The following is a 23,263-nucleotide window of genomic DNA, read 5'->3' on the forward strand; positions in this document are numbered from 1 at the left end:
TAGCAATTATTCGTATCTCGCTTGAATTTCAAGTAAATGAGTATTGCATTCCAAATTCTTCCAAATCATTTTGTCCCGTAAAGTTTTTCATTTTTCGAATAAGAGTGATAAATTATTATTAATTATAATTATTTTTATCGGATATTAATCTCTAACAAATCATTATAATATACCATATCAAATACACTATATCAAATCCAATGTCTACTATTATAGTAGAAATACCATCTACTATTCAGTAGAAACAACGTCACACGCATAAAGTGGGGGTTTGAACCCATAACCTCTAACATCATAGAACTACAATTCGCGTCCGAAAATGTTATTATACACAGAAATGATGAGTTGCTTCATTTTTGTTCATACTCAACAAGAAAGACGACTCACAACTTGTTTTCCTTAGGAGCATTGTGATTTTAGTCTACGGAAATTGGACTTCTTAGCTTGTGATTTGGAGTTGGAATCATAGAATAACTTGTGAGACATGCATGCCTAACCCTACCATTTTTTAAACCACATGCACATGATTGGATTTTGATTTTTTTTTTTTGGGAAATAAAGAAATATCGGATATTTACATCTACAGTCTTTAATTTACAAAAACTCTTGAGTTTGAATTTCATGGATATCCCATCAGGGTGTGTAATTGTAATTTTATAAAGAATCAAAATTAAAAAATAAATAAAATTATCATAAATCTTATTTTATGTGTATGTATATAGAAAATGGATAGGTGGGGTGAATGTTATTAATATGAGATGAGGTAGAATATTAATATTATTAAGGAGATGTGAAGTGAAATAAAGTATATTAGAATATCCCGAGTATCATTATTTGTTGATAATAATGATAACTATTTAAACTTGGTGATGACCAACTTGGAGTTATACGGCGTCGTGGTGCCTGGGAACCTGAGTCTCAATTATTTCGTCGCAACTGCCAAGGGAGAGTATTTTTACCCAACAATTTTCAATTTAAGTATTGGATTTGGCGGAGAGTAGCTTTAGTCTTCATTGGGTTTACTTTACTTTCCCTCTCTCTAAACGCTCTCTCTAGAGAGAGAAAATGAGTAGATAGATCAGTGAGAGAAAAGACAGAAACTACCAATAAATAGCACAAAACAAGAAAGTGAGAAAAGGAAAGGGAAGCAAAGTTTATAAAGTGGGAAAAAAACATTAAAGCAGTTGCTGTTTTCAGTTGGTTGATGGTGGAAAATCCACTTGGCGTGTTGCGGCATCCCAGGGGCAAATAAGTCAATCCGGCATCCTTCCCATGCTTGCCGCCGGGGCCGCGCCGGTTGCAGCCATCGGCAGCACCATCAGTCGGCTAAGCAGAACGGTGTTCATCAGAGGTGGCGGAGGAGGAGTCTGGAAAGATGCGGTGGCAAATGGCGCCGTAATCCTCGGTTTCACGGTGTTTGCTGGCGTCGCATTAGCTGCCGTTGTCTTCTACACCGCTAGGTAAAAAGAAAGGAGAAATATGTGCCAAGTTATCGCAGAAAATTTCTGAAAATCAGGTGTTGTAACCCTAGGCACAGTATTTATTTAGTAAAAAGAAAACCAAGTAGTAGTAAAAGACAGTTTATAGATGAGAGCTTTAAGACGAAGTCAGACTTCGTCATCGTCAAAATCTTCGCCATCATCATCATCCTCAAATTCGTCGTCGCCATCTTCATCGTGGATTCATTTGAGATCGGTTCTATTCGTAGTAGCCTCCTCCAACTCCTCACCAGCTTCTTCTTGTCCTTCTTCTTCTGATCGGTGAGTCTCTTCTTTCCCCACTTTAAAATTACTCTATTTGAAGTTACTCCCTTGTCATTGTTTTTATTTTCCTGTCTCATTCTGTGGTGTAGTTTGGTGATTTAAGTTCAGATCTTAATCTTATACTTCCGAAGAATTACTTTCTTTAATCTCTTATATTTCCTCCTATTCTTCAGCTCAATCTTTAATTCACGCAGCCCAATCCCATTTCTCACATCTCTTCATTTTTCGCAATGATTTTAGGCGTTTAAGCTCAGTTTAGTTTGGGTGGATGAGGAAGATTAATGTTAAGTTAACTAGGTAAGTTAGTAGCATTCATATGATTGGTGGTCAAAGATGAGCTGAGGACTTTGAAAAATTCATTTTGTATTTGATAGCTTAGAAGACCTTGTGTCCTCATTTTGGATGTAGGGTAAAGAGTAATGCAGCGTCTAACAGACGTACTGAGCTTTAGTACTAGTGAATTGGAAAACTGCTGAGAATAATTCATGAAGTTAGGATATCTATTTTTTCCACTTTAATCCAATGAGGAAATGGAAACGAAATGAGAAAGAAATTCTTGCTTGAACTGGAAATTGTTGGTTGACCTTCTCTCGTGGAGACTAAATCTTTTCCATTTCCCCTCAAATTTCCTCAAGCAAGGTGGAGGTCAATAGCTTGTATCAACTCCTGCTTTACACTTTAAATATACAAGTGACTTGCAGATGTTGAATGCTCGGAAGAAAGTTGAATATTTCTGCCCATAAACATCCTTTTCCTGGATATCTTAATCCCATTCTCTGCCTTGCTTAATATTTCAAGGTAATGATTGAATAGGTTGTTCAATGACCATATGGATGATCTGATATCAGGATTACCGATTATAGTGATTTTATGTTCTGGAAAACTGCTTTTCAATGTATGTTATACAATTTATGCATTTCATTTGGCTTGTGTTTTGTGTGCCCCATGTGGTTTCCTTCTACACATGTCATGATTTTCCTTTTCCATTACCTAGTAATGGATGCGACTTTTGCAGTAACAGTCAAGTGGTACGATATTTATGATTGAACAGGATCAAAGTTTTTGAAGAGGAACATAGCTTTCCATTTTCTAGTGCTCACATACTTTTTCATTTGCTTTGTGATCTTTGCAGCAGATAAGGCTGTGATTCTCAAATTTCAATCAGAAACTTACTATATCATTCCGGAGCTAATATTTCTTGTAATTTAATTAGCACCTTTAGAACAATAAAATGGTCATTTTTCAATGATTTCACTGTAAAAAAAACAATTTGATTGGGCTTGCTTGTAAACAGTGGTGTTCTATACTGTATTTCAGAACAAATAGATGTGGCGAAACACTGAGAACCAGTAGATTTTTCAGGTTGAGTATTTAGATATTTTGTATAGCACTATATGAATTTGGTATGACAGAGTTTGGAAAACCTGTACTTTTGTTGTTGTATCACATCTTGCATATCTATCATATTCAAGCACCAGTTTATAGTGAAAGAAAAGAAATTCTCTAGTTCAAAGTTGTTCATATTTGTATAAAATTAGGAAGCTACTCTTCATTTTAATCTGCTGGAAAGCTTCTGGAAATTGACTTTTTCTTGAGTTGTTCATGTGGTCCATAAGCTAGAAACGTGTTTTTCATATCTGACTGGATTTTGTCTTTCTAATTATCATGTGATGAAACTCGATAACCAGTGTTTGTTATTTAGTCCTTGTTCTTAAAAAAAATTGTCCGTAGGCTGTATGAACACCTCCTTTGTGATGTCTGAGACTCGTTTTATTTTGTTGACATTGGCTTCTCATTTATTGGATGAATAATTAGTGCTTTTGTCAATTCTCAGGGGTCGTCTCAAATCCCCGTGGTCTCGCAGAAAAAGGAAACGCGTACTCTCACCTCAGCAATGGAGAAGTTTGTTCACTCCAGATGGAAAACTCCGTGACAATGGAGTTAAATTCTTGAAGAAAGTCCGCAGTGGAGTAAGTTGCCCTTTCACATAACTTAAAGCTCTTCTTCATATTTTCTAGGATATGACTCTGCTTTCTGTAAATCTGAATGACTAGTTTTCTTAGTAGCTGTTTGAATGTAATTTTTGTGTTTTGTTTCATGCAGGGTGTTGATCCGAGTATTCGTGCTGAGGTTTGGCCATTTCTTCTTGGAGTGTAAGTTGATTCACCCTTGGAGTATGCATCTGAATGTCAGTACTTTCCTTGTAATGCATTGTGCATTTGTTTCTCGAATTTCCATTAATAGTTAAATGCTTCTGGGTTTATGCCTGATAAAACACCCAACATTGTTGTACTTCTGAAAGTCTCTATTGGAAGTGCTTTAGTGTAGATAATGAAGGCAAAGGATTGGTTCGACTCAAGGTGATCATTTCAAAACAGGAATACTTTCCTGTGTTTACTTGGCTTCTATATTTCCGAACTTCATCTTTTCTTGTAACAACCATTTAATTTCCGACATGTCATGATCACAAAGTTCCCCTCCTTTGAGCCTCATCTTTATTCTTTGGCACCTTCTGCTTCCCCCTTATTTTTGTCTTACTTTTTTTTATGGTCTTAGGGATGAAATTAATTTGCTTTTTGCACTCACAGTAGTCATCAAAAATGTTGTTTCAGAGTTTGAAATTTATATATCAGTATATGTGAACAACTTGATTTTCCAGCAATCCTTTTCACTCATGAGGGAACAATGCACTCATAAAGCTTCTTGTGGATGCATTAATGTCTTTTAATTTGGTTTTCAAGTCTTGTTATTTTGTTTTAGTATATTGGGTACTTGAAAAAAATCCAGATACCAATTTCTCTTCTTTTCTCCTTTTTCTAAACCTAATGATGCTGACTCTTTTCTTTTCACAGCTATGACTTGACAAGTACTAAAGAAGAAAGAGATATCATTGCAACTCAGAAAAGGTGAGGCGACAAACTTCAGCTCCCCTTATTTAAGCGTTTGAAGCACCAAAATACCACCACAATCTCCTCATAAAAACATGCACATGCGCAAATAAAAAAAGAAAAGAGAAAGAAGTGCCTGGTCCGCACTCGGATTTCTTGTTTCCTTTTTCCTTTCCTCATCCAAGTTAGATTATCAGATGTTTTTCTTTTAGATTTCTTACATATTGACTTCCTATGGGCATTCTAATAATGCATGCAGAAAGGAATATGAAAAATTACGGAGACAATGTAGGCGACTTCTTAAATATAGGAGTCCTGGTAGTGGAAGTCTCACGGAAGGCATGGGTTCCCCCGACTCTGAAGACGTTGTGAGTGCCAGAGAATCCCTTTCCAGTGAGGAAGGGTTACAGTATAATGAGGAAGCAGACCAGCCTACCAGCTCAATGATGGATGGATATGCAGGGTCAAAACGAATTACAGATTCAAATATTGCTTCTGACTCAGATTCTTTGGACTCTGACTCCTCCGATGACCCTGAAGTAAGTCAAACTTTCAACTTTACAGTAAGCGCAGAGGATAATGATGCTGACCTGCCCTTAAAGGAGGATTTGTCTCCCTCGAAAATGGAAATCCAGTCAGAACCCTGCAGTAGAGAAGATTTTGCCACCTGGCAGCGAATTATCCGCCTAGATGCTATTCGAGCTGATGCAGAATGGCAAACATACTCCCCAGTACAGGCTGCAGTATCGGATGCCAAAGCACGTCGTGCTGCTGAGGTCGTTGGATTGAAAGATTATGATCACCTCGATCCTGGCAGGATGTTCCATGCTGCTCGCTTAGTTGCTGTTCTTGAGGCCTACGCGCTCTATGATCCTGAAATTGGCTATTGCCAGGGAATGAGTGATCTACTTTCTCCCATAATTTCTGTGATGACAGAGGACCACGAAGCTTTCTGGTGTTTTGTGGGTTTCATGAAGAAGGCCCGTCACAATTTCAGGCTCGATGAAGTTGGAATCAGAAGGCAGCTGAACATCGTTTCTAAAATCATCAAGTACAAGGACTCGCATCTTTACAGGCACTTGGAAAAACTTCAAGCCGAGGATTGTTTTTTCGTGTACAGAATGGTGGTAGTATTATTTAGAAGGGAACTTACGTTTGACCAGACGTTGTGCCTTTGGGAAGTCGTTTGGGCTGATCAGGCTGCAATTAGGGCGGGAATTGGGAAGTCTGCTTGGAGCAGGATAAGGCTACGAGCACCCCCAACCGATGATCTATTGTTATATGCAATTGCAGCTTCCGTATTGCAAAGGAGGAAACAAATTATAGAAAAGTATAATAGCATGGATGAGATTTTAAGGGAGTGCAACGCAATGGCTGGGCATCTTGATGTGTGGAAGCTCCTTGATGATGCACACGACTTGGTAGTGACCCTCCATGACAAAATAGAGACTCCGTTATGATGTGTGTCGTAAAAGGTTTCAGTCAGCTAATTTATTCATTTTAAGTATGGTAGAAAAAAATGTTCCTAAAATCTTTCTCCGCAAACAAACTAGGGACATGCTTTGCGCAAAGTAGCAAAGCTAATATGACAGGCTGTTGTGAACGATGTTATGTTTGATGACAAAATATTGGTGAAATTCTATCCTGCCCATGGACACTACAGATTGAAAAATCTCATCTGCACCTTATTTGTCTCGGCTCGTGCTGAATTCCTCTCCCAAAATAAAACGAAAGAGTCACGTCTAGCTAACTCAATTGTTATACCAGATTATAGGAAATGGGGATATGGATTACTCATAGTTTGATAAGAAAGGATAATTTTGAAGGATTCTGACTGTTCTGTTAAGACGTTCATTGAAAACCACACAAAACTGGTAAGGAGGATCTTAGGTTCATTGCAGGGGAAAAGGATTTGTCTAAAGAGGAAATTCATCTGAAATTCAGCTTATTCCCAAGTAACTGAGATTTTTCTCACAACTGTGAAGAGGAATTCTAAAAAGTAACAATAATGAAGTGTATCCCAGTTCAACTTGATCATTTCTCTTTGGTGTAGTGTCGGACACCATAGGCCAAACCCAAGATCAAGAGAGGGACAAGGAACTGCAAAATCTTAATCACAAACTCAGGCGTCTTATCCGGATTGTAAGATGCTTGTTTTGGGGGGACGTAAGCTCGTTTCAGGGGAACCGTTGCCATGTCTATCTCCCCAATGTAGTATTTGTCCATCATTTCCCTAGCAGAATCACTGTGGCCAACATCTTCAAAGTCATTGGTTGCGTCTTTTCCTGCAAATTGCAAACATAATCAGGGATGAAGAGCCTGTAATTAAGCACATTGTCTTTTCATGAAAGAGCAATTATACAATGAAGAGGAGTGTTTATAAAGGGTTAGTCCAACATTACCTACTGCTGCTAGCAATACTTCATCACCTCCAGGATGGTCATCCATGAACGGAGTCACATCATAAACCTGAAAGCATAATTAAAATTCTAAGCAAATATTCACCAACTCAATATTACTTCAGGAAAGGGAAATTATGGACAAGAAGCTCAAAGAAAAACCCGTAAGTCAACATATATATCCAACTACATATCCCTCTAAAGTGTACGAGTCAGGAACTAGAAACTGAATTTTTCCATCTAAAACCCTAATTAGTTCCAGAAGAGCATATATGAAACTTAATAAATCAAATGCAATTCCTGGATCGTGTGGGCTGCAGCGAGAGAGACTGCTTTTATGGAAACGAGTCCTGCAAAAGTAATTCCACTATCTGCTCCTCAGTTGGAAAATAGAAGGATGAAAGGATTGTGTTGTGCATGCAAAGAATAAAAGTCAATTCTTATCCAATGGGACAACTTTTGCCTGTAAATAGGAATAGCATCTGATTACCAATTATCCAACTGAAATTACGCCTCAAAATCTTGTGTATGTATCATCTCATTTATCCTCCCCCGACAATAACATGACTCACTGAATTCGTAAAAATACAGAACCAACTGATAAACTCAATACTGAGAGTATCACACATCAGTCCGAGTCAAGAAACACAAACAAGAATGAATTTAGATAGCAACTCCATCATACTCCAACGATTGATACATAAAAGTTGAAAATGAAACGCATGCTACTTAAAATAATCAGGACTTAAAACTTAATAAAGACAGTAATCATCAATTAAGAATTCAAAAGACATGACAATAATAATAGGATAGCAAACAAAAAAGCTTCAACAGTAGTAAGAGTACAATACTACTCTTTCCAGTAAAAAAAGGAAAACAATCTTACCTTTCCATTAATAATAAGCCAGCAATCCTTAACCTCGTTATGCTTGGCAACCTCCTCAAACAGGTGAACTTTCGGATCTGACGCCATTATTTCCTTAGAACTGCACAGAAACCTCAACGATCAACACAAATTCTCCACGATTAACATTCAACAGAAGATCACCACATATAGAATTCGAATCGATTATGCAAACAAACGTAAGAGCTCACAAGAGAGAGAAGACCGAGAATTCCCCCCTCTCACCAAATTTGCCGTTTTGACCAAAGAGCGAGTGAAGACTATGGAATGACGAATGATATATAAATATGCAGATTTTGTAGTAATACCCCCAACTTCGAAGAAATTCACGGGGCTTTGCCCTTATGTTTCCAACTCCAAACCCACCTGTCGTGATTGTTGCCTTATTCTCGAAAGTTCGAAATCATTATTAGGGCTCTAAATTAATTGTTGTATCACAATCACTGAGATATATTAATCTCAAAGTTCAGCTAAACAAACTTATACGGGTGCAAGTAGACGTAAAATATTTATCTGGACTGCATATATATAAATTAAGGCAAATTATTCCTACCTTTTTTATATAATATATTTATTAAAAACATCAATATTATTTATACAAATTATCAACACTTTTTAAAAAAATTTACATACATTCTAAAAAATATTAGTATCATTACATAAACTATCTCTGTTTTTTGGCTAGTTGTTTCTGTAATTATGCAAAAAAGACATTAATAATTTGTATAAATAAATGATAAATAAGGAGTATAAAGTGCTGATCATAACAAACATGATACGCCAATAAAATTTAATTTTATTGGTGAAGTTGAGGCTCCATAAAACTTTAAGTTTATAAGTCGAAATCCACCAACTTCTGAGGATGTTATTCTATCAATTAATAAACTAAATTAATTTATTTAAACTTTTAAATTATATATTGACATAATTATCTAATTAATATTTAAGAATATAAAATATTATTTATCATACGCCAAAGAAACAACGTACTTCAAAGGTAGTCTTTAGAAAAAAACAAAGTGTTGAGTGGGACCACTGGGTAGATACAGCCCACAGGAAATATCATTGGTACACGGATTTCCACCACATGTACAAACTGTTAAGTGTAAGTCTCATACATTTCAAAGGAATACAATTGTAGTCATTTGTGGTTAAAGGCTTTATTAGAGACCGTTTGAATTGAAAAGTAAAGATGTGTGATATTTCAACTAAGACAAACAAATCCGTTCACTCTTCCTACACTCCCCTTTTCAAGTATAGTTACGTATAGATATTTTATAATTTGAAAAATTATGTTCGATATTTTTTATGTTTGCTTTCGTCTAACAAATATGTTTTTTTATTATTTAAAATATACTGAATTTGTTAATATCGATAAAAAAAATTGAATCAAGATCAATATTTACCTTCAATGGACTTATTACTGACCTATTACAAATTAAATAAAAATCTTTTGTAACTAAACTATTCTTATAATGATGAAGATATATCTTCTCATATGCATTAACGTATGAAGATGTATAAGGGTGATTTGATCATAAAAATATTTATTTGACCTGCAATAAGTCAATCGAGGGTAAACATGAATTTCTATCTCATTTTTGTTAAACGGAAGTAAATCTCAAAAGTATCAGGTATAAATTTTTAAATTATAGGAATTTACATGTAATTATATCAAATTTTAAAAAAAGGGTATAGTTATCCCCTGTTCTTATGATTCTAAGGAAAATTTATTAGGAAAAATGACTCCTTATCAGTCTAAAAATTGTGGTATGACCTAAAGTGGTTGTTGAATTGACTTTCTGCTTTAACCCCTTAAGATTGGAAAAATGAATCTTTTGTCTTAAAAAAAAAAATCAACATTAAGATAATATTACCTATTCAAACCAACTACTCCTTCAATTATGTTGTATTAGAATGGAATATAATTTGTTTTACTTGACTAATTAATTATATTCGATAGAATAATACAATTACACCCCTAATTTATGGTATGTTTATACAAATTACTCCTATATTTTTTTATAATTACAAAAGTCATTTATAACAGTCAAATTGTAGGGGTAGTTTGTGTAAAGATATTTTATTAGGGAGTATATGTGTAATTTCTTAAAAAATAGAAATAATTTATATAAATAAGACTGATATTTTTATGGGTATATATGCAATTATACAAAAGATGTGGGAAGTTTATATAAATAGATCATAAATGATGGAGTGTGAATGTAATTCTCGCATAATACTTATCAAATTAAAAGAAACGGTTGGAATCCGGGCCTATAATTTTAGTACTAAACATAGGCCCATTTGGTAAGCAGGCCATGGGGACAAAGCTAAGGGCTAAGTAGATAAAGGTAAAAACGTGGAGACTTGTCAAAGCCCAAGCCCACAACCGTTTTCCCACTTTTCAAAATTGATGGGGGTGAAAGGTGTATTGAGATGGTGAAGGCTGGTAATTGGTATGGGTATTAATTAGGAATGGATGTTTATACTTTTCTTACCTATTTTTTGTACATAAATAAAATAACAAATAAGCGGTGGCCACTTAGATTACACCTCATTCCTCAATTCTCCTCATCCACTTGTTCCATCACCACTCATATTATTATACTCCACATTCCCATCACCACAAAAATTCACAACAAAATTCATATTATTATATATATAATTATACTCTTCTTTTTTATATTTGGTATGATTAAATTAAATTTTATGTGATTAAAATATTACATTTAGCATATTTGAGATTTGCATAAATAAATTTTTTATTTAAATTCATTAAATTTGTTGATGTTAATAAAAATAAAAGATTAATATTTAGATTTATTATTTATTTATTGCAGATAAAATTATTTTTTTTTCAAATTAAATTATCCTTATAACAATGAAAATATACTTCCTGACAATGCATGAAAATAATTTAGTTATAAAAAATTTTATTTAACTTGCATTAAGTCTGTTGGGGTTAAAAATATATTTTTTTTACTTTAAATATAAATGATAACAAAATTCAATTATACATATAATCTAGTTGTTAATAATAAAGAAAAAAAAAAAAGAAGATGAAATTGTGCTGGTTGAGGAAGAGGGGGAGGAGTTGTTGGGAGAGAGGGGGAGTGGGTCAATCCCCATGGCCAGCAACAACCCTTCCTCATCCTCAACTCTCCGCTTCCTCGGATTCATCAAACAACCAGAATCCGCCCCCACCCCTAACCCGGACCCGCTTGAGCTCCACGAGAGTGACGTTGTCTGGTCCTTTGCCGTCTCCTCTGACCCCTCTTCCTACTCAAACAACCCGTCCCCGTCTCCGCCGTCCGACCGCCACCGCTTCAATCCGGCGAAATCCGGTCTCGCGGATGCCCTCTCCGATGACGTCCATCACCTCATCCGCCGGAAGTCCAGCCTCAACCCTAAGATAATTCCGTCGGCGACGCGGCAGGAGGATATTCTGGCGAAGTTTAACCATTCGGCTCCTGTGAACATCCCTTTGTGGCCGAAGGAATTTCGCGGGAGATATAAAAATGACAACTTGGGGAGGTTTGATGAGGCGGAGGATGATCATGAGGTTGAAGGGGAAGAAGAGATGGTGCCGCCACACGTGATTGTTGCCAGGTCGCACGTCACGTTCTCGGTGTTTGAAGGAGCAGGGAGGACGCTGAAGGGCCGGGATTTGCGCCGCGTCCGCAACGCCGTGTTTCAGAAAACAGGTTTCATTGATTGAAATCAGACAAAAAAAGAAAAATCATAACTACGATTTTGATGACAAATCTCTGTTGTAACTTTGAGTAATTTTCCTCTTTTGTCCTGTTTCTCTGTGAGTCTTGTTTAGCAATGGAGTACCATTTTAGCACTGTACTGATCTATATATGGTGTTGAAAATTTCAGAGTTAACTATGATTGTTCTGATGGGCGTGAATTTGTCGTTCTGGTCAACATTTTATAATAATGGAGCTTTGGTAAATTCACACTAACTAAGAAAGAAGAGATGGGACTGGATGAAAAGAGATATGCTGTATGAATCATCACAAACCTAACAATTTGAACTAAGGTTATGAGCCATTTTAGGAAATTCTTGGAAGTTCTCTGACAGCAACTAGGTGTTCTGGTAATATCACCAGCCTTTTGAAAAATGACATGAAGTTATGTTATAGCAAGTTCCGGAATGCTTCAACCCTGCTGAAGAACGAAATTACAGAGTTCAGTCAAGTAACTCTAGTTGTCTTGATATTTTATCTTTTGCAATCTGTGAACGTTTTGCCTCTGTATTTGGAGGAATTCTTTGACTGAATTATTAATAATAGCATATATTTTCACCATGTCTCTGGCACTGCAGAAGTCAACCTTGCTCTTTTTCCAGCTATGAGGTATCAGATGTAATCGTAAAATGCCCTTGATATGATCTCAAATTGTTGCTATGTCATTGAATTTGAAGTTGTGGTGGAGTCTTGGACCGTTGGCAGTTCAACCTGAGACTGAACCTGCATATTGTGCTTATTCGATATCTTTTTAAACTGTATGCTTTAACTGGGAAAAAAAGTTCAGCAGCAACACCTGTTTAGGACCAACTAGTGTATATTTCTCTTAAGAAAGAGATTACCATGTTGCCAACCTTTATGCATGTACTGTGCTGTGCATAATGTTATAGCCAATTCAGGGTTTTATCAGTGTTGAAGATGGTAATCTTGGCAAGGCAGGTTGCTCCTGGATCGTTAATATTTAAGATCAGAATTCAATTTAGGCTAAAGCTTATTTGTGGGAGGACTTGTGTGAGAAATGTCTCACCTCTACTCGTGGTTGCTATTTTGAAGAGAAGTGTTTTCTATCCATCCTCATCTTTTGTATTTTATTCTTATCTTTGCTTTGTCCTATCTTACGTTGCTTAATCTTCTTTCATTTGTGTCTAAACTGAGTTTTGGTCTTATTAGAAAAAGAATTTGTGCTGAAAATGACATATATAGATATGCATGAATCTTAAAAGTTAGCACTGGTGCAATGAAAACAACTGGCACCAAGAGTGGTGATGCATTACCACACATTGAGTTGATAGTATCTGTGCCGAAATGGGAGTGTGGCCTTACAATTCATCAGCGATCACCGTCATTATGGAATCCTAGTGGTGCTTCAACTTGCATCACGTTCATCATGTATATTGGCATTTCGTATTCAGATAGTTGCTTCTGGCAGGGCCGGACCAGAAGAAAATAAGATAAAGCAGAGAATCTATGGGATGCGGCACCGAGGTTGTGGGTACCCTCACATGGTACTTTTTCTCTCCTTTACTGTTTTTGATTAATAGCGCATGTTAAATGGTAGAGGTTGTGGGTACCCTCACATGGTACTTTTTCTCTCCTTTACTGTTTTTGATTAATAGCGCATGCTAAATGGTAGATTGTCTTCGGTGTTTCTTTTCCAACTAAATCTGTGTTAGTAAAAATTTCGCTCTCGTATAATCACTGTTGTTGCTGAAAAGATACAATGTTGACACTGACCTTCATAGGTTAAGGCTTGCACTAGCTTGGAACGTCATTGTACTAAAACTGCATTTTTATTTCTGAATATCCAATTATGTTATGCTCTAACTTCTAGACATGTCAAATCCAAAACTGCATTTTTATTTCTGAATATCTAATTATGTTATGCTCTAACTTCTAGACATGTCAAATCCTTACCAGTTAGATCTCGCAACTTGAACTACTGTTGTGGTATGCTTTTAATGACTCACGAGCTCTTTGTAGGCAAGAAGTTCATGCAGATTGGAGGATTGATCTTAGCTAAAGCAAGAATGCTAGAAGGGAGAATCCAGAGTCCATCACCACAAATCAAACCAGATGCAACTGCTGGAACCATCAAACTAGCCTTCCTGCTATTGACTTTGTGCCAAACATAAACAACCAAACTCCCCACACACATATCGATGGCAAAGTAAGCTCCCACAAGGAAAGGCACCGCCATAGCCATTGGTAGAGGAACCCATTTCCCAAACTTCTCCGGCATTATGTCTCTCAACAGATTGGCCAAAACAGCGAATGCAAAAAACCCGTAACACAGTTGCAAGCAATGGTGAGGCAGAGCAGAGAAGCCTTCCACACCAAGAATTGCCATGTTTCTGTATATGATTGCATAAGGGGCTTTGTAATTCCCATCCGGATTGCCCACATCAAAGGCCTTATAAAAGAGGAAGAATGTGAGAGGAGCCACCACGCAGCCGATGGCCGTCCCAATGCCCTGGCTGACAAGCATGGACCGTGGCGATGTTAGGGTGAGATGGCCGGTCTTGAAGTCGTGCATCAAGTCAGAGGATATGGAAACAATCGACTTTATGAGGCCACATCCAATCAGTCCAGCAACCACACCATTGTCTTTCCCGGTCAAAGCTGCAAGCACGAAGAGAGCTACTTTTCCGTAGTTATATGCCATGTTCATATCAGTTAGACCAGCTCCATAAGCATTGCAGAAGCTCAAAGATGGTGCAAGAATGTATGCAACAAGAACATAGTACCATTTCAGCTGAGGAAACATGATTGGGATGACAATTACAGAGATAATGGAGAAAACCATGTAGCCAACACAAGCTACCCAGAAAGGAATGGTCTCCCTTATGAATACTTCATTCCTTCTAATATCATCTAAGGGTTGATTCTTGTCGTCTGAAACTGTTGTAAGAAACAGATTTTTTCAGTAAAATTGATAATCAATTTGTTTACAAAGGCCAACGACAACATTTCGTGCAAATTGCTTTTTCACCTGCTTTCAGATTCTCCTTGTTGAATGCATAATACATACTTCTAATGGTAAACAAAATGGTCCTGATAAAATTGTAGAGACCATCACCTAGAATAAGAGCGATTGAAATGAAAACCTGCAGATGAACATGAATCATATAGTTTAATTTGGAGATGACGTGAACAGAAAAACACTGAACTGAGTTGTTTTTACGAGTATCAAAAGGAACTTTCATAAAAATACCTTGTAACCATTAAGGCTCTTCATGCTGCTTTCCTTGATACTTTGCGGGAACCAATCTCCCTTTTTTGCACCTATTAGTGGCCACATGACGCCCCAAGAAAGCACTGCTCCGAGAAGCAATGACAAGTTTACAAGGTGGGAGCAGATCATTCCTGCTCCAATGTAAGTCATACTGAAATCGAAGTAAAATCTGCAGAATTCAATATTTCAAATTAGTTTTTATTGGGGAGACATCAAACTTAGAGGAGCTGAACTTGCAAAGAATAAGAGTCTGTGCTCACGATTGTTTCCAAGCTTTCAACCCAAATGTGGGGAAATTGACAAATCCGCATTGTTCTCCACCAGAATAGAACCACTGGAAGAAACTCCATATGAAACTAAATGAACAGAATTTCATAAATCCACGGACCTGTTTCCTGAAGTTTGAAGAGTACAAAGAACTTGGTCACTCCACTAAAATTTGAAAGAATTCAACAAATAATAGCAAGAACCAAGAAGTGCCTACTTTGCCATCTTGTCTCCTTTAGTAGTGTGAAATCCGTTGATGAGAGCAGCAGTTGCAGTTCCACTTGGATAACGTAAGTTATAATCTATGATCATAATCTGCCAAAAAGATAAGAAATGCATGAATGAGAATGAAGACTTTCTAACATTGAAATTCATGAAGAAAGACATAACCGATCAAGTAGTGTAAGCCCACCTTTCTGAGAGGAATCAAAGCCAACAAGCCAACAAAGCTAACTACAAAAAGAAAGCCAATCATCCAATCAAGCCCAGGTTCTTTATAACTCCCAGGTGAATTCCCTTCTGTGTCAGCTCCTGCCTCCTCATATGTCCTCTTATTCAATCCCAAAAGATAAGACCCAAAGCCACCTGATAACACCATATCAGCCAAGAAAACCAAGTACATTACTAGAAGTCAACAACTCAATTACACAAGAACTGAAAAATTCAAGAAAATAAAGCCTAAACACGAAGTATGTTCAACATTTCAAGTTTTCTAACCTCCCACAGCAATGCTATAGCAAGCAACTGCACAAGTCTGAATAACTGTGTTTTCCTGTCTTGTAAACGGAGTCGTCGTGAACTTGGCCTTCTGAAGAAGCTTTGTCCATGTTCTGATAAACACAAAAGCAAGAAGAGCAGCTGACACATTGAGGTTTGGGACAAGGCCAGTTGTAAGATTGAGCTTCATTACTATCACACTGTAAATAATTCCAATCAATAAACTTGCAACTATTCCTCGTATCGTAATCTGTTTTTTCCATGGAGGAATCCTCTTCACATCGTCAGGCTGCTCTCTTATTTCTTCCAAATCCTCCTTCTCAGTTTCCATCATTTCTCCCCTGTCACTGGCCCTCATTCCTAAGCAATTCATCATCAGCAGGTTGCCTTAAAGTGATAAATGAAAATAATTCATTTCCAGGGTCAGAGAGTTCTTTTCTTACCAGATGGGCTTTTTCCTTCTCCTGAACCAGATGATCACAGAAAAATGATGTTACTGTAAAAGCCACAATATATAAATCTTATCTATCTCTATTCTTCAAGAAAACCTCTCATTTATTTATGTTTTCTCTTCCAATTATCAGGGTATCAAAATCAGTAAAGTATGCCTATCCCAATGGGATTCCCAAACAAGAATTATGTCAAGCATGGCTATAACTCTCCGAATTTATAGCATGGAATCCAGAAATGCTAACCAATCAACGTTGAAAATCATGAACAAACTGTTGCATGTACTACTCGGAGTGTAATAGTACAAGAGATACAAACATTATTAGCTTTCCTTTGTACTACAACGGCCATTCAAGCAAATGCCATTTGGGATTATCGTTAAACAGATGGTGGACTCAAATTGCGCCTTCCCTTTCTTCCCTTCTCGTTGACTTCCTTTACAAACACTTTCTCCTTTCAACCACAAATAAGATGACACGTCTCTCTTCTACCTTTTTTCAGCCACCATGGAAGGTTCAAAAGAATTGAGAATTGCTCACTTTTGCAGTACAAGAAAGGCTGTGCGTTAGAGGAAACTTCGCTTTAAATCAAAGGGGGTGTTCTTGTTGCATTGAATTTGAGAATTGAGTGACGTAAGAGATTTATGAGTGGATTTATTGATACTCAGAACAGCTGACAGAAAAATTGAAAACTTTGATCCAAATGGGCAGCGCATTTTCTGAAATTTGTGCCTTCTTCATGCACGCTAATAATGGCGTTCTCATTTCATTTCTTTTCAATTATGATTTGTTGATTTACTTTCTTGTGTTGGCCATTAAAACAAGGAACCGGGGATGAAACACACAAACAATAATTTGATTCTTCCCTTTTTCCTTTTTAAGATCAACTTTTCAACTAATACTACATCTCAGCTTGTATTTCAATTTTTGTTTTATTCTATTATTTATACATATTAAGTGTATATAATCTTTTAAAATAAAAATACATAATATATTTTTATGTCCGGAGCTACATATATTAAATGAATTAAAATAATATAGCTTCTATAGAGAATTCAATATTGCGTATATGTACTTATATGATATTATTCAAGTGCTTTTTTCATTTTAAAAAACAAAGTTTCTTTCTCCACACACGCACTCCTCGGGGTTTTATTAGCCAAGTATTTATACATACGTACGAGAATAAATTTAATATTTAATCATAATTTTTTCATGACTAAAGACAAATAATTAACTATTGATCATAATTTTTATGAGTAAGATTAAAATATTTGTAATGATTAAAAATCATGTGAAAAATAGTTTCTGAATGATCTAAGGTTTTATATTAATTTTTATTTTTAACCATAATTATAATAGTTATTTACTATATTAATAGATAAATAAATAAAATTATAGCTCATAGTAATATATATATATATATATATATATATATATATTGGTGATACTTTTTATCGTATCACTCAATCCTAAGGAACCTGAACTAGTGTTGGTGGCAGAATGATAGCACAAGCCAAAGGGTGGTGCCATTTTACAAGAATCACCAGAACATAAAGCGCATTTTGCAAAAGGTACTCAAAAGTAGTATTTATGCCCGACCACCTGACCACGACTATGCCTTTGCTTTTGGCCTTTTCTACGACCACGTGATTCAGCACATATAATTAGGTTTTTTTTTCCCCTCTTTCATTGTATAATTTATTTGATAATCGAATATGACATAAGCTTTTTGAAGTGGGATATTCATTTCCAACTTTGAATATTTGCGAAGAGAGAGAATAATGGTCGAATGGATCTCATAATCGGATCCGGGTCAAGTCCGACAGCCCCGACGGGTTTAGTTTTGTTATTAGGCTTATTGCACTAGGCCGAATAAACATAAGCCCAGTAATGATGTTGCGCCCATCAACCAAGTAACGGGCACCGTTAGTGTTGCCGTTGATCCTAAACTAACCACTAAAGGGTATATCAGTAACTTCAGATCCATTATCAAAGGCAGCTAGCGGACTTCCCTCCGCCTCTTTAAGCGTTTCCTCTGCTTTTCTCCTCTTGGAATTCCAGTCTCCAAACCTCCAAAAACAATAATAATTCCTTTTCTTTTTCCAAAATTAAACTGAAAAATTATTTCCACGCACCCCAAAAAATCTGAAAGAAAAAAAAAAAAAAAAGAAGATGAAAAGCGGTCGGTCGGAGACGAAATTCGTGCAAGAATTGATTCTGTATGCGGCGAGCGCCGCTCTGAGCTGTTTGGTATTGTTCGTGGGGCTCAAACATTTGGACCCCAATCGCGATGCTTCGAAGAAAGCCCTAGAGCATAAGAAGGAAATCGCAAAGCGTTTAGGAAGACCTCTCATTCAAACTAATCCCTATGAGGTTCGATTTATTTATGTTTTGTGGAACGGATAGATTTGCCTCGCGTCATCTTATATCAGCTCTGTTATTTGATTGATTTGTAGCTTTAGTATGAACATAGTCGTAAGTATTCCGGTGATATACTTCATTTTTGGTGAGTTTGGTTTGAATTGACTAAGGGAGTGGCGCGATGATTGTAATGCGACGATTAATGACTGTGATGATATTAAGCTAGCAATTACTGCTATTGCTTTATGCTTTGTATTTGGTAGGAGACTAGAGTTCTTCTGATTTCAATGCAATGGCAAGTTTTGCGAGGTCAGAATGGGCGTTTTTCTTGTGTGGATGTTTAGGTATTAGTTGAAATGCTTATTCTGCTGCAATCAATTTTAGCTGTAATTTAAGTCAGAATCTTCTTACTGATTGCCTGGTTGGAATTAAGCAAATAAATCCATCAATGATGATGAGTTTGAGTTACCTGGTTTAATGTTTAGATTTGTGGACTGTGTAGATTATTTACGAGGTAGATATCATATATAATGTGCTTACTATAATTCGTTACAATTTTTGTAGGATGTTATAGCTTGTGATGTAATCAACCCTGACCATATTGATGTCAAATTTGACTCTGTTGGAGGATTGGATGCCGTTAAACAAGCATTATATGAATTAGTTATTCTTCCGTTACGGAGACCTGAGCTATTTTCTCATGGGAAGCTTCTTTGTCCTCAAAAAGGTGTTTTGTTATATGGACCACCAGGCACTGGCAAGACAATGCTTGCAAAAGCAATAGCAAAAGAGTCTGGTGCTGTTTTTATTAACGTGAGAATATCGAACTTAATGAGCAAATAGTTTGGGGATGCACAGAAACTAGGTGCATATATTGTATTTCGCCTCAGAACTCTTTCTCCCTATCACATCTTCTGCATTGTTGTTCATTCTGAGATGAGACATTTCTCTCCTTATCGCGTGTTTCATCTTTTGACTTGGGAATTATCGTTCATATAGCGATCTCATGAGAGAGTACATATCAAAATGGACTTTGCATGGTTTTGCTTTATGATGTCTGAAGAAAACATGGAACAAGAGCTTCCTTGTTTTCCAAGTAGGAAAGATTGCCTGCATTACTGTTATACTGGTTAATGGTCATGAATGACAAGTTTATTTTCTGATCTGAGTGGTTGTTCTCATAGAAGAAAGAGCGGTGGGCAGTTGGTGGTTGTCGATTTAAGGATTTTCAACTCAGTGGTTGGACAGTTGACCTCATCCTTGGGGTTCTAGTTACTATGATGCAAGCCTTGCTGTGCTTTTCTAATTTCAAGTTGATAAAGATAGTAATCCTTTTTCAGTGTGTTAATGACCAGATGCTGGATGAATTGTCTTCTGTGTTCAAGAATTTAATTATTTATTGTGTATTAAGGTGATCAAATCAGTCAAGCACTATTAAGGAAAGTTGTGATAATAGGTTGTCTCTTTTCCTATTTGTGGGCTGTTATATTTTTCCGATTCTCCATCCTAGTCTTTACTGTATGCTTTTAACTTGAATTTCTAAGAAGTGTATGTGCTGATAAGTTTTGAACACAAAAGCTGTTGAATATGTACATGACATCTATAGATATATCTTTATTTCCCTTTGGTTCAAATTCTTCTGCAGTGACTGCTGTATTCACCTTGGCATACAAACTCCAGCCAGCAATTATTTTCATTGATGAAGTGGACAGTTTTTTGGGCCAACGCAAGACTACAGACCATGAAGCGCTAACTAACATGAAAACTGAATTTATGGCTTTGTGGGATGGGTTCACCACAGACCGTAAGTATTTTATTAATATCTCTTGAGGATAGCCTCTTTCTGCCCTACGATGTGTGTTTTTATCTGTCTTTAAGTGGGGGTCTTGTAGCCAGTTAACATTAGCTACAGTGAGCCAAATTTGGTCTAATTTCTTTGTTTCTTGTACTTAAAGAAGTCTTTTGGTTGAAATGGCATGATCCTGTTCATGCAGAACATGCTCAGGTAATGGTGCTTGCAGCTACCAATCGACCATCAGAACTTGATGAAGCAATTCTGCGACGTCTTCCTCAGGCATTTGAAATTGGGATTCCTGATAGCAGGGAGAGGACTGCAATATTGAAGGTTATATTGAAGGATGAGAAGGTTGAAGGTGGTATTGATTATGATCACATAGCTGGTTTATGTGATGGTTACACAGGTTCAGATATCCTTGAGCTCTGCAAAAAGGCCGCCTATTTTCCAATTAGGGACCTACTCAACAATGAGAAAACCGGAAGGGCATCTCAGGTTAGTATTTCTTTCTTTCGCAACTTTATATGGTTTAAGTTTATTAGCCTTAAGCAGAAATATGTACATGTTCCAATCACTATATATGGGGAGAGAAACTTTAGACCATGCTCTCCAATTTTATGAAAGAATATTTTACAACTGACCTTGCATCTACCCAAGGACCTCATGTAATTTCGACATCTTCACATCAACAAAAGTACCCCGCACCCCAAATGTTGTTCATGATATAAATTTTGAGACAGTAATGCATTGCAGGGAGATCACTAATTATATTGAGATGCATGTCTTGTCTTTATCTGTGATCAGTTGGTTGTCTGTCTCTACGCAATACAGATGTCAATTTAAGAACAGAACACGACGTGTCCAGTGTAATTGACTGAGCTTATAAATGCATAGTTATCCAGTCACATGATGCATGTTGGTATGATCATGCATGCTTCAGTTCTAGAAGTTAGGATATCAACATTCATTTGTTATTCTGCATTTCTATTTTCAGGAGCCAAGGCCATTGTCGCAGTTAGATTTGGAAACAGTCGTTGCTACAACAAGAAAGACAAATGTTGCTGCAAGTGAGTATAGCAGATTAAGCTCGCAAACGTTGGGATGGTCACAGCATAGAGAATCAGATGATTATCAGGTCCAAGATGCCATTAATGAGCTATCTAAGCTTGTTATTTCCCAAATTTTGAACATTCAGTCAGTTGCTCATGATCCTTGACTATTTCTTATATGCCAATATAACTTCAGACTAGGTTGATTGCTTCTATAACTAGTCTTAATTCTTTCATGTTATATTGGGTTAGATATACTGTTAGGATTCATCAAATCTTTGACCTCCTGCTGACCAACTTAGCATCTTGGGACCGTTGCATTCACTTGTACCAATTCTGATCTCTTTTAATTTTCCGTGATCTCATCTTCTTTCCCTGCTTTTTTATTTTTTGGGTAGAATCTCATCTGCTTTCTACTAAGCCCCTCTTTTTCCTCTTCCCTCATTCTCTTTTACTTCCAGGATTAATTGAACTGCTGAGAAGACTCTCTTAGTTGTATTACTAGAACTCATCATCTGGCAGAATTTTGTGACCGTAAGCTGTGGTTAGTTGATATAACATCCAGATGGATTTTGCCATCCTTCCATTATCTTCCAGCTGTTGTGTAATTTAGGAACTTTGTACCCACAAGGACTTTGCCAGTTTTCCATGGCATGTGCAAGGAAGCAGTTGACAGTATAGCTTATTCTGGTGGCCTTGGTTGTTGACTTTAATTGGAAGTTGCTTCCCAACCACCGTAGTGTACTCATTCGACCAAAATTGTTGTATTTATATAATTGCTTAGTAACAATAATGTCATTCTACCAAAAAAAAAAAGAATTGAATATTCCACCTTTCAGAGTTGTGAGATATTAAGAGATTCTGGTTCCGACCACTTTTTTTGTGGTTGTTGTCACCGTCAGGGATTGCTGTCATGTGTAAATGGCATAATGCGGTGGAGGCCGAGTTTTCAATTTTCAACCTTGAATACCTGCTAAGAACTCCAGTTATGATAATATGATATATAATTCTTATACAAGTGGATTCAGTGTCAATTTAGCAAACACCTTTGACTACCATGTCTTTCATTATTCTAGTCCGAGTAAGACCCCTGAGTAGGATATATTTCCATGCGAATCACCTGCGGTTTGTTTATTAATGTTTTCAATCTTTGAAAAGTGAAAATATATTTGTTCATACTTATTTTTATTGAAAATATATTAATTTAATACTATAGTCTAATATAAAATAAATTCTTATTAATTAATTCAAAATAAAAAACAAACAGGCTAACTAGTCCTTTTATTTCCTTTACTTGTTACTCAACTAATCTAATCTATTTATTGACAAATTAACAAATGAGAGCTCTGAAATGTGGAAGAAAATTTCGTGGTTACTTCTTTAACCCCTAGTATTAGAAGTGCTTGAAATGAGCGCACCACAAACAAAGTGCAAAATCCAGTGTAAATTGATACCGTTATATGTCATTACTGCAAGTGCATGGTAATGGATTCTGACAGGCAACCAGAGCTCTAAGATGAATATGATGTTACCCAATCTTTTCCTTTATTTCCTGTGACTGTGAGAAAGGCCATCCGAAATCATCAATGCCACAGCACCGAATCATTGAAGTGGGAGGGAGGGCGAACTCCCATTTCTTTGACTTTTTATGATACGTTAAAGTCGCTTGTTTGACTTTCTA

At 36.5% G+C, this 23,263-nt stretch overlaps 5 protein-coding genes across 7 annotated transcripts; 3 read left to right on the forward strand and 2 right to left on the reverse strand.

Moving 5' to 3' along the window:
* The first annotated feature begins 975 nt into the window (after positions 1-975).
* LOC105160299 (rab GTPase-activating protein 22) lies at positions 976-6,296 on the forward strand. Of its 2 annotated transcripts, none has more exons than XM_011077616.3 (5): positions 976-1,460; positions 3,598-3,733; positions 3,867-3,916; positions 4,616-4,669; positions 4,911-6,296. In XM_011077616.3, exons 1-5 carry the CDS (start codon positions 1,273-1,275, stop codon positions 6,109-6,111), a joined length of 1,629 nt encoding a protein of 542 aa, XP_011075918.1. In that variant the 5' UTR covers positions 976-1,272; the 3' UTR covers positions 6,112-6,296. The 2 variants fall into 2 exon arrangements, with proteins under 2 accessions (XP_011075918.1, XP_011075919.1); XM_011077617.3 differs by having other exon boundaries at positions 1,447-1,760.
* A 266-nt stretch (positions 6,297-6,562) lies between these two features.
* LOC105160300 (cytochrome b5) lies at positions 6,563-8,306 on the reverse strand. Of its 2 annotated transcripts, none has more exons than XM_011077619.3 (4): positions 8,146-8,306; positions 7,937-8,036; positions 7,054-7,120; positions 6,563-6,936 (listed from the first exon to the last, which is right to left on the reverse strand). In XM_011077619.3, exons 2-4 carry the CDS (start codon positions 8,021-8,023, stop codon positions 6,686-6,688), a joined length of 405 nt encoding a protein of 134 aa, XP_011075921.1. In that variant the 5' UTR covers positions 8,024-8,036; positions 8,146-8,306; the 3' UTR covers positions 6,563-6,685. The 2 variants fall into 2 exon arrangements, with proteins under 2 accessions (XP_011075921.1, XP_011075922.1); XM_011077620.3 differs by having other exon boundaries at positions 8,180-8,296.
* Positions 8,307-11,000: 2,694 nt separating this feature from the next.
* On the forward strand, positions 11,001-11,845 carry LOC105160301 (protein S40-6). Its single transcript, XM_011077621.3, has one exon. It carries the CDS (start codon positions 11,085-11,087, stop codon positions 11,673-11,675), a length of 591 nt encoding a protein of 196 aa, XP_011075923.1. The 5' UTR covers positions 11,001-11,084; the 3' UTR covers positions 11,676-11,845.
* A 1,635-nt stretch (positions 11,846-13,480) lies between these two features.
* Positions 13,481-17,270, reverse strand: LOC105160303 (metal-nicotianamine transporter YSL2). The gene is made up of 7 exons (XM_088879828.1): positions 15,926-17,270; positions 15,621-15,793; positions 15,426-15,523; positions 15,202-15,336; positions 14,921-15,110; positions 14,699-14,813; positions 13,481-14,607 (listed from the first exon to the last, which is right to left on the reverse strand). Exons 1-7 carry the CDS (start codon positions 16,299-16,301, stop codon positions 13,673-13,675), a joined length of 2,022 nt encoding a protein of 673 aa, XP_088735954.1. The 5' UTR covers positions 16,302-17,270; the 3' UTR covers positions 13,481-13,672.
* Positions 17,271-18,366: 1,096 nt separating this feature from the next.
* Positions 18,367-22,420, forward strand: LOC105160304 (P-loop containing nucleoside triphosphate hydrolases superfamily protein). The gene is given in 5 exon segments (XM_020693576.2): positions 18,367-18,750; positions 19,303-19,603; positions 20,384-20,542; positions 20,733-21,028; positions 21,528-22,420. Coding segments are annotated over 5 exon segments (1,179 nt in total). The 5' UTR covers positions 18,367-18,549; the 3' UTR covers positions 21,750-22,420.
* Positions 22,421-23,263: the final 843 nt, after the last annotated feature.

This window comes from Sesamum indicum, linkage group LG4 (genome assembly GCF_026168435.1).
Source record: "Sesamum indicum cultivar Baizhima isolate 11 linkage group LG4, ASM2616843v1, whole genome shotgun sequence".
Lineage (NCBI taxonomy): Eukaryota > Viridiplantae > Streptophyta > Magnoliopsida > Lamiales > Pedaliaceae > Sesamum > Sesamum indicum.